At 52.5% G+C, this 10,568-nt stretch overlaps 1 protein-coding gene across 1 annotated transcript in view; it reads left to right on the top strand.

Annotated features, from left to right (window-relative positions):
• Window positions 1–2,241, top strand: part of sf3b2 (splicing factor 3b, subunit 2) — a 24,108-nt gene extending 21,867 nt beyond the window's left edge. Inside the window, exons 9-10 of the mRNA XM_078537305.1 lie at window positions 2–187; window positions 2,090–2,241. Coding sequence (XP_078393431.1) covers window positions 2–187; window positions 2,090–2,161 — 258 coding nt within the window. The 3' untranslated portion in view covers window positions 2,162–2,241. The remainder of the gene's footprint in view (window position 1; window positions 188–2,089) is intronic.
• The last annotated feature ends 8,327 nt before the right edge of the window (window positions 2,242–10,568 follow it).

The raw sequence follows: 10,568 nt of genomic DNA on the forward strand, positions 1-10,568 counted from the left end.
GGTGATGAGTCGCAAAGGGCCAGCCCCTGAGACCCAGGGCATCGAGGTGGCTCTAGCTCCCGAGGAGTTGGAGCTTGACCCCATGGCCATGACCCAGAAATATGAGGAGCGAGTCCGGGAGCAGCAGGCCCAGGTCGAGAAGGAGGACTTCAGCGACATGGTCGCAGAGCATGCAGCCAAACAGAAGGTAAGAGCATCTCCTCGTCTCTACGCTCTGATGGAACTCTCCCCCCAGACGCTGTCCCCGTCAGACCTTCCCCCAGACGCTGCCCCCGTCAGACCTTCCCCCAGACGCTGCCCCCGTCAGACCTTCCCCCAGACGCTGCCCCCGTCAGACCTTCCCCCAGACGCTGCCCCCGTCAGACCTTCTCCCAGACACTGCCCCCGTCAGACCTTCCCCCAGACGCTGCCCCCGTCAGACCTTCCCCCAGACGCTGCCCCCGTCAGACCTTCCCCCAGACGCTGCCCCCGTCAGACCTTCTCCCAGACGCTGTCCCCGTCAGACCTTCCCCCAGACGCTGTCCCCGTCAGACCTTCCCCCAGACGCTGTCCCCGTCAGACCTTCCCCCAGACGCTGTCCCCGTCAGACCTTCCCCCAGACGCTGTCCCCGTCAGACCTTCCCCCAGACGCTGCCCCCGTCAGACCTTCCCCCAGACGCTGTCCCCGTCAGACCTTCCCCCAGACGCTGCCCCCGTCAGACCTTCCCCCAGACGCTGTCCCCGTCAGACCTTCCCCCAGACGCTGTCCCCGTCAGACCTTCCCCCAGACGCTGTCCCCGTCAGACCTTCCCCCAGACGCTGTCCCCGTCAGACCTTCCCCCAGACGCTGCCCCCGTCAGACCTTCCCCCAGACGCTGTCCCCGTCAGACCTTCCCCCAGACGCTGCCCCCGTCAGACCTTCCCCCAGACGCTGCCCCCGTCAGACCTTCCCCCAGACGCTGTCCCCGTCAGACCTTCCCCCAGACGCTGCCCCCGTCAGACCTTCCCCCAGACGCTGTCCCTGTCAGACCTTCCCCCAGACGCTGCCCCTGTCAGACCTTCCCCCAGACGCTGTCCCCGTCAGACCTTCCCCCAGACGCTGTCCCCGTCAGACCTTCCCCCAGACGCTGTCCCCGTCAGACCTTCCCCCAGACGCTGTCCCTGTCAGACCTTCCCCCAGACGCTGTCCCCGTCAGACCTTCCCCCAGACGCTGCCCCCTGCAGCTGCAGCACGGGGTTAGCTGCTGCTGCTTTGGAAGGTTCTGGGTGGGGGGCTGGTTGTTCCTGTTAACCTGGTGTCTTTCCTGTCCACCCCACTCCTTGCAGGGAAGGACACTTCGGTATCTTGTTTATTGATTTAGGCCTTGGCCCAAATCAATGGGGTTATCATAACGAGCGTCCGAACTAGGAGCAGGAGTAGGCCACTCGGCCCCTCGAACCCTGCTCCCCCAGTCAATAACGATCATGGCTGTTCTGATTTCAACCTCAACCGCACGTTTCTCCCCCCCCTCCCGGCCCCCGATAACCTTTCACCCCCTCGTTAATCGAGGTTTCATTGGCCTGGATTTGAAGTGGGACAGACCAAGGTCACCTCGCGAATCCTGATTATACCTGAGAGCTGGCACTGGTCCAGTATAAACCTGCTTCCAGCATGTTTATTCATAGTACCTGTTCTTTCATCAGCAGGCTTACTGCAACTTAGTGCTGAGATTGCTGCTGATCCCTGCAAATGCTGTCGTCGTCTGTAAGCTGAGGGTGCTGAACACTATTGGAGCTTTCTCTCTCATCAACCTGCTCCCTAAAGGCTACACAAATAGCAAGCTCTGTTCATCGCTCCACCATTGGCGGCCGTGTCTTCAGCTGCCTGGGGCCCTAAGCTTTGCAATTCCCTCCCTAAACCTCTCCGCCCCTCTCTCTCCTCTAAGAAGCTGCTTAAAACTGACCTCTTTGACCGAGTTTCTAGTTACCTGTCACTAATATCTCCCTGTGTAGGTCTTGGTGCCTGGCCTGTGCTTGGTCCTGTGAACTCCTGTGAAGTCTTGAGTTGTTTTACTGTCGAAGGCGCTATATAAACGCAAGTTGTTGTAACGTGTTCTTGTTTGGTTGACAGCAAAAGAAGAGGAAAGCACAGCCAGCCGACAGCAGCCGGGGCACCAAGAAATACAAGGAGTTCAAATTCTAACCTGAGCCAATCCCCACAGCCATCGTTCTCACCCCCTCTCCCACCTCCTATCGTTGTATTAAAGTTCTGATTTTTTAACAGCGGGGTGTCCTTTCTCTCTTCAATAAACTGCCCCCGGTAGAGATTCAGCACTTCAGCACGTCCATCCCCACCCCCATCCCCTGGTATACAGGTGGGTTCCAGGTGACTCTGGCCTTTTCATTCCCTGTTCCAGGATCCAAAGGATTTGTTGCACTTGCGCAGTCGATTTTACCCCCCTCGCTCTCTCTTGCTGTCCCCTCTCTCCTCTCTCTCTCTCTCTCTCTCTCTCGCGCCCTCCCTCCCCACCCCCTCCTCTCTCACCCTCCCCTCACTACCTGTCTTTCTCACTTCCCTCCATCAGTTTTCTATCTGGGAGCAGGAACCCTGCCTGATTATTTCCCCCCCACCCTCGCTGTCTAGGGAGTTGTGACTTTGGGTAACTGAGCACTGAACAGCCGGCTGGCCAGGCACGGCCATGCTGTAAGCAAGTTCCTCGAGAGCTGCAGACACATACAGCTCCATCAGTGTCTGTGGAGAGAGGAGAGCCAAGTTCAGCTTTTCTGTTTGGACCATGTCAGATCAGGAGCTGCAAAGGATCATCAGAGTTTGGAAAGGAACCAGAAGAGCAATTGGCAGAAACATGCGCCACACAACTGTAAAATATCAGTCCAGGCTCAGAGGGGAAGCACCTCTCTCTCTCTCTCTCTCTCACTCTCTCTCTCCCCGTCTCTCTCTCTCTCCCCCTCTCTCTCTCCCCGTCTCTCTCACTCTCCCTCTCTCCCCCTCTCTCTCCCCCTCTGTCTCTCTCCCCCTCTGTCTCTCCCTCTCTCTCTCTCTCCCCTCCCTCCCTCTCTCTCTCTCTCCCCTCTCTCTCCCTCCCCTCTCTCTCTCCCTTCTCCTCTCTCTGTGCCTCTCTCTCTCTCCCCACCTCTCTCTCTGTGCCTCTCTCTCCCCCTCTCTGTGCCTCTCTCTCTCTCTGTGCCTCTCTCTCTCTGCCCCCTTCTCTCTCTCTCTCTCTCCCTCACCCTCCCCCTGAGTCCAGTTGCTTTGTCAAAGTACCATTGCAGAGACTGATTTGCTGTGTGCACTTTGCCCAGTTTCCTACTTTACAACAATGACAAAGGTGCTGTAGAAAGGGGAATTCATTCTTTAATAGAACCTAATCCTCAGACTAACTGTTGGTTAAGTTGTGTGAATGGCCAAACCAGTGCAGTACCTCGCCAAGCCTAACCATGGACCAACGCATGGAAGTCCATTGTTGCCAATGCCCTCTTAGGGTTTGGTACCTGGAGAGGGAGAGTTATGAGTGGCGCTGTCTTCGTATTGTCTGTACAGCTGATGGAATCATACCCTCCCTGCCTGATCTGGTATAAAGCTCTCCCCCCTCCTCCCCATACACACACACACACAGAGCAGGAAAGTCGCAGGCTCCATGTGTGTGAGAGTGGGCTTTGTTCAGTCAGGGTCTCTGCTCCCGATCACGCTGCTGACTCCTGCATGTGTGAACATCGAGACAGGAGGATTGGAATCGAGCAGAGGCTGGACAACCCCCACATCAGCACAAACTCGGCAGCGAGAAGGGGGACGGGAGAATTGAAGCAAACAGTGGACAATTTAATCACTAAATCCCTAATTATTCCTGAAAGAATATATTTCAGTCCCATGATGTCAACTTGAGATCATTTCACAAACAGCTCAGACTTTACCCGGGGATCTGAGATACTACCCAGGTGTTATGCTCTTAACCATGTCTGATTCCCTCTCTCTCTGTGTCTCTCTCTCTCCCTGTCATTGCATCTCTCTCTCCCTGTCACTGTCTCTCTCTCTCTCTCCCTGTCTCTCTCTCTCTCCCTTTCTTGTCTCTGTCTCTCTCTCCCTGTCACTGCATCTCTCTCTCTCTCTCTCCCTTTCTTGTCTCTGTCTCTCTCTCCCTGTCTCTGTCTCTCTCTCCCTGTCTCTCTCTCTCTCTCTCCCTGTCACTGCATCTCTCTCTCCGTCACTGTCTCTCTCTCTCTCTCCCTTTCTTGTCTCTGTCTCTCTCTCCCTGTCACTGTCTCTCTCTCTCCCTGTCACTGCATCTCTCTCTCTCTCTCTCTCCCTTTCTTGTCTCTGTCTCTCTCTCCCTGTCTCTGTCTCTCTCTCCCTGTCTCTCTCTCTCTCCCTGTCACTGCATCTCTCTCTCCGTCACTGTCTCTCTCTCTCTCTCTCTCTGTCTCTCTCTCTCTCTCCGTCACTGTCTCTCTCTCTGTCTCTCTCTCTCTCCGTCACTGTCTCTCTCTCTCTCCTTGTCACTGTCTCTCTCTCTCAGTCTCTCTCTCCCTGTCTCTCTCTCTCTCTCTCTCCCTGTCTCTCTCTCTCTCCCTGTCTCTCTCTCTCTCTCTCTCTCCCTGTCTCTGTCTCTCTCTCCCTGTCTCTCTCACTCCCTGTCTCTCTCTCTCCCTGTTTCTGTGTGTCCATATCCTTCAGATAGAGCCCAGACATTTCCTGCTGTCTAATTCATGAAGGGTGCGTTAGGATGATCCTGATTAGAATTTGATCAGCTCTCCAGACAGACAGATTGCATCATCATCCTGAGGCACTGGAAATCACACAAGTGCAATTTACTGCTGTGGGTTTCAAATTGGATTCAACCAGTGACGAATTTCAATCTTAAAAAAATCACTTCCCCTCCCCAACTCTCACTGGGGTAGGGGTCCCACACACACTGACTCTCACTGGGGTAGGGGTCCCACACACACTGACTCTCACTGGGGTACGGGTCCCACACACACTGACTCTCACTGGGGTACGGGTCCCACACACACTGACTCTCACTGGGGTACGGGTCCCACACACACTGACTCTCACTGGGGTACGGGTCCCACACACACTGACTCTCACTGGGGTACGGGTCCCACACACACTGACTCTCACTGGGGTACGGGTCCCACACACACTGACTCTCACTGGGGTACGGGTCCCACACACACTGACTCTCACTGGGGTACGGGTCCCACACACACTGACTCTCACTGGGGTACGGGTCCCACACACACTGACTCTCACTGGGGTACGGGTACCACACACACTGATTCTCACTGGGGTACGGGTCCCACACACACTGACTCTCACTGGGGTACGGGTCCCACACACATTGACTCTCACTGGGGTACGGGTCCCACACACACTGACTCTCACTGGGGTGCGGGTCCCACACACACTGACTCTCACTGGGGTACGAGTCCCACACACACTGACTCTCACTGGGATACGGGTCCCACACACACTGACTCTCACTGGGGTACGGGTCCCACACACACTGACTCTCACTGGGGTACGGGTCCCACACACACTGACTCTCACTGGGGTACGGGTCCCACACACACTGACTCTCACTGGGGTACGGGTCCCACACACACACTGACTCTCAATGGGGTACGGGTCCCACACACACTGACTCTCACTGGGGTACAAGGCTCGTGACATATAGACCCCCAACCAATAGAGATCACCTGGTCCTGGGACTTAACTAACCTTTGGTCTGCTCAAGTTGTACAGGGTTTGGTGGGTTGTCATTTTCCTCATGTCCCTGAGATTATAGGAACAGGAAAATTATCCAGGATTCTGGTTTATCATCTCTTATCTATTGGTCCCGCCTGGAAAAGTGATTGTTAAATTCATGAGGGAATAGGAATGAACTGTGACACGTTACAAAGTCAGATATCTGGACCATGCTCACTGTCTGGATCGTCTTAAATAATTTCAGCCGGAGTTCTCCATAAACGGAATTTCTGGCAAAACCCCTCTGTAATTCTGATTCCCATTGGATTGCAGGAGCATTCAGGATAATTAAGGGCAGGCATGTCCCTTGTGGCAGTAAGTACGATTCTGGGAAAGAATACAATCCAGCATGGGATGAAGATGTTGCAGTATATTAATTTAACTGAAAGCTTGAAACACAAGGGATTGAGGTCTGTTAAACAAAACTCCCAGTCAGATCGCCACAGGTTTACAATTACCTCAGGTATCTTAAGATATTTACAGAAGCGAGGGGCTGAATGGCTAGCTCCTGTTCCACTGTTTGGCTTTGAGCCATGCCTCAGTTCGAACTATCTCCCCTTGAAGCCAGAATGTTGTGGGTTTACACGTACACAAAATCCAATAACACCCCGACGTAATACTGAAGCATACTGCACTGTCGGATTGTCAGTGCTGAGGGAGCGCCGTACTGTCGGAGGGTCAGTGCTGAGGGAGCGCCGCGCTGTCGGAGGGTCAGTGCTGAGGGAGCGCCGCGCTGTCGGAGGGTCAGTGCTGAGGGAGCGCCGCACTGTCGGAGGGTCAGTGCTGAGGGAGCGCCGCGCTGTCGGAGGGTCAGTGCTGAGGGAGCGCCGCGCTGTCGGAGGGTCAGTGCTGAGGGAGCGCCGCGCTGTCGGAGGGTCAGTGCTGAGGGAGCGCCGCGCTGTCGGAGGGTCAGTGCTGAGGGAGTGCCGCGCTCTCGGAGGGTCAGTGCTGAGGGAGCGCCGCACTGTCGGAGGGTCAGTACTGAGGGAGCGCCGCACTGTCGGAGGGTCAGTGCTGAGGGAGCGCCGCACTGTCGGAGGGTCAGTGCTGAGGGAGCGCCGCACTGTCGGAGGGTCAGTACTGAGGGAGCGCCGCGCTGTCGGAGGGTCAGTGCTGAGGGAGTGCTGCACTCTCGGAGGGTCAGCGGAGGTGCCGTCTTTCAGGATGAGACATTAAACCGAGGCCCCTTCTGCCCTCTTGGGTGGGGGTAAAAGATCCCACGGCCACTATTGGAAGAAGAGCAGGGGGGAGTTCTCCCCGGTGTCCTGGGGCCAATATTTATTGGTTGTGCAGCACTTTGAGAACTTTACACACATATAAAGAATGCATTATGTACACAGTCTTGATGTGTGTGTGTGCAATTTACATAGTTATCATGTTTGTGTGTGTAATTTTACAGTCCCAATGTGTGTGTATAATTTACACAGTCCTGGTTAGTCCAGCTGTGTGTGTAATGTAGATGTCCTGGTCTGTGTGTAAAGTACATGGCGTTTGTGTGAGTAATGTACACAGTGTGTGTATAATTTGCATGGCCCCAGTGTTTGTAATGTACACAGAACCTGTGTGTGTGTGTTATGTACATGGTATGTGTAATGTATATGGCCCCAGTATGTGATGTACATGGTGTGTGTTTTGTATGTGGTCCCAATGTGCGTGCTTGTAAAGTACATGGCGTGTGTGCAATGTACACAGTCCCAGTATGTGTAATGTGCATGGTTTGTGTGTAATGTATATGGTTACAATATGTGTGTAACATATGTTTGTTGTGTGTAATGTACACAGTCCTAGTGTGTGGGTAATGTACACAGTCCCAGTTTGTGTGTGATGTACGCATTGTGTGTGTGATGTCCATGGTCCCGGTGTGTGTGTGTGTGTGTATAATGTGCATGATCCCAGTGTGTTTGTATTGTACACAGTCCCAGTGTGTGTATAATGTACACAGTCCCAGTGTGTGTGTGTAATGTACACAGTCCCAGTGTGTGTATAATGTACACAGTCCCTGTGTGTGTGTGTGTAATTTACACAGTCCCAGTGTGTGTGTAATGTACACAGTCCCAGTGTGTGTGTGTAATGTACACAGTCCCAGTGTGTGTGCGCGTAATGTACACAGTCCCAGTGTGTGTGTAATGTACACGGTCCCAGTGTGTGTGTAATGTACACAGTCCCAGTGTTTGTATAATGTACACAGTCCCAGTGTGTGTGTGTAATGTACACAGTCCCAGTGTGTGTGTGTGTAATGTACACAGTTCCAGTGTGTGCGTGTGTAATGTACACAGTCCCAGTGTGTGTGTGTGTAATGTACACGGTCCCAGTGTGTGTGTAGTGTACACGGTCCCAGTGTGTGTGTAATGTACACGGTCCCAGTGTGTGTGTGTAATGTACACAGTCCCAGTGTGTGTATAATGTACACAGTCCCAGTGTGTGTGTGTGTGTGTGTGTGTAATGTACACAATCCCAGTGTGTGTATAATGTACATAATCCCTGTGTGTGTGTGTGTAATGTACACAGTCCCAGTGTGTGTGTGTCCCAGTGTGTGTGTGTGTAATGTACACGGTCCCGGTGTGTGTAATGTACACAGTCCCAGTGTGTGTGTAATGTACATGGTCCCAGTGTGTGTGTGTGTAATGTACACGGTCCCAGTGTGTGTGTGTAATCTATACAGTCCCAGTGTGTGTGTGTAATGTACATGGTCCCTGTGTGTGTATGTGTGTGTAATGTACACGGTCCCACTGTGTGTGTGTAATGTATATGGTCTCAGTAATTATGTAATGTACACAATCCTGGTGTGTGTAGAAATATAGACGGTGTGTAATATACATGGTGTGTGTGTAATATACAGTTTGTGTAATGTGCATGGTCCCAGTGTGTGTGATGTACACGTGTGTGTAGTATACATGGTCCTAGTGTGTGTGAGAGATGTACATGGGGTGTCGTTGTATGTAATGTACATGGGTATGGTCATATTTGGTATAGTTTGGGTTCCACCAGGGTCACTCAGCTCTTGACCTCGTTACAGCCTTGGTTCAAACATGGAGAAAAGAGCTGAACTCCCGAGGTGAGGTGAGAGTGACTGCCCTTGACATCAAGGCAGCATTTGACCGAGTGTGGCATCAAGGAGCCCCAGCAAAACTGTAGTCAATGGGAATCAGGGGGAAAACTCTCCACTGGTTGGAGGCATACCCAGCACAAAGGAAGATGGTTGTGGTTGTTGGGGATCAATCATCTCAGCTCCAGGACATCACTGCAGGAGTTCCTCAGGGTAGTGTCCTCAGCCCAACCATCTTCAGCTGCTTCACCAAGGCTCCTTCCATAAGGTCAGAAGTGGGGATGTTCGCTGATGATTGCACAATGTTCAGCACCATTCACGACTCCTCAGATACTGAAGCAGTCCATGTCCAAATGCAGCAAGACCTGGACAATATCCGGGCTTGGACTGACAAGTGGCAAGTAACATTCGCGCCACACAAGTGTCAGGCAATGACCATCTCTGACAAGAGAGAATCTAACCATCGCCCCTTGACATTCAATAGCATTACCATCACTGAATCCCCCACTATCAACATCCTGGGGATTACCATTGACCAGAAACTGAACTGGACCAGCCATATAAATACTGTGGCTACAAGAGCAGGTCAGAGACTGGGAATCCTGCAGTGAGTAACTCACCTCCTGACGCCCCAAAGCCTGTCCACCATCTAAAGGCACAAGTCAGGAGTGTGATGGAATACTCTCCACTTGCCTGGATGAGTGCAGCTCCAACAACACTCAAGAAGCTGGACACTGTCCAGGACAAGGCAGCCAGCTTGATTGGCACCCCATCCACAAACATTCACTCCCTCCACCACCGACACACAGTAGCAGCAGTGTGTGTACCATCTACAAGATGCACTGCAGGAATTCACCAAGGCTCCTTCGACAGCACCTTCCAAACCCACAACCTCTACCATCTGGAAGGACAAGGGCAGCAGACACATGGGAACAAAATCCTGGAACTCCCTCCCTAACAGCACTGTGGGTGTACCTACACCACAGGGACTGCAGCGGCTCAAGAAGGCAGCTCACCACCACCTTCTGAAGGGCAATTAGGGATGGGCAATAAATGCTGGGCCCAGCCAGCGAAGCCCACATCCCGTGAATGAATAATTAAAAATGTACAGTGAGTGTGTGTGTCTGTGTGATGTACACAGTACCTGTGTGTGTAATGTACGTAGTGTGTATAATGTACATGGTCCTAGTCTTTGTGTAATGTACATGGGGTGTGTGTGTGTGTGTGTGTGATGTATTTAGTCTGTTTGATGTATTTAGTCTGTGTGATGTATGCAGTGTGTGTGCGAATTGTGCGTGTGTAACATACACAGCGTGTGTGAGATGTACACGGTGTGTGTGTGTGTGTGTGTGTGTGTGTTATGTACATGGTGTGTGTGTCTGTGTGTGAGATGTACATGGCGTGTGTGAGATGAACATGGTGTGTGTGTGAGATGTACACAGTGGGCGTGTGATGTACACGTGTGTGTTATATGCATGGTGTGTGTGTGTTTGATACATGGTGTGTGTGTGTGTTATGTACATGGTGTGTCTGTGTGTTATGTACATGTGTGTGTGATGCATATGGTGTGCGTGTGTTATGTACACGGTGTGTGTGTGTGTGATGCACACGGTGTGCGTGTGTTATGTACACGGTGTGTGTGTGTGTGATGTACACTCTGTGTGTGATGTACACTCTGTGTGTGTGTGATGTACACTGTGTGTATGTGTGATGTACACTGTGTGTGTGATGTACACTGTGTATGTGTGTGTGATGTACACTGTGTGTGTGATGTACACTGTGTGTGATGTACACTGTGTG

Source organism: Cetorhinus maximus, unplaced genomic scaffold, assembly GCF_964194155.1.
Source record: "Cetorhinus maximus unplaced genomic scaffold, sCetMax3.hap1.1 HAP1_SCAFFOLD_2157, whole genome shotgun sequence".
Classification (NCBI taxonomy): Eukaryota; Metazoa; Chordata; class Chondrichthyes; order Lamniformes; family Cetorhinidae; genus Cetorhinus; species Cetorhinus maximus.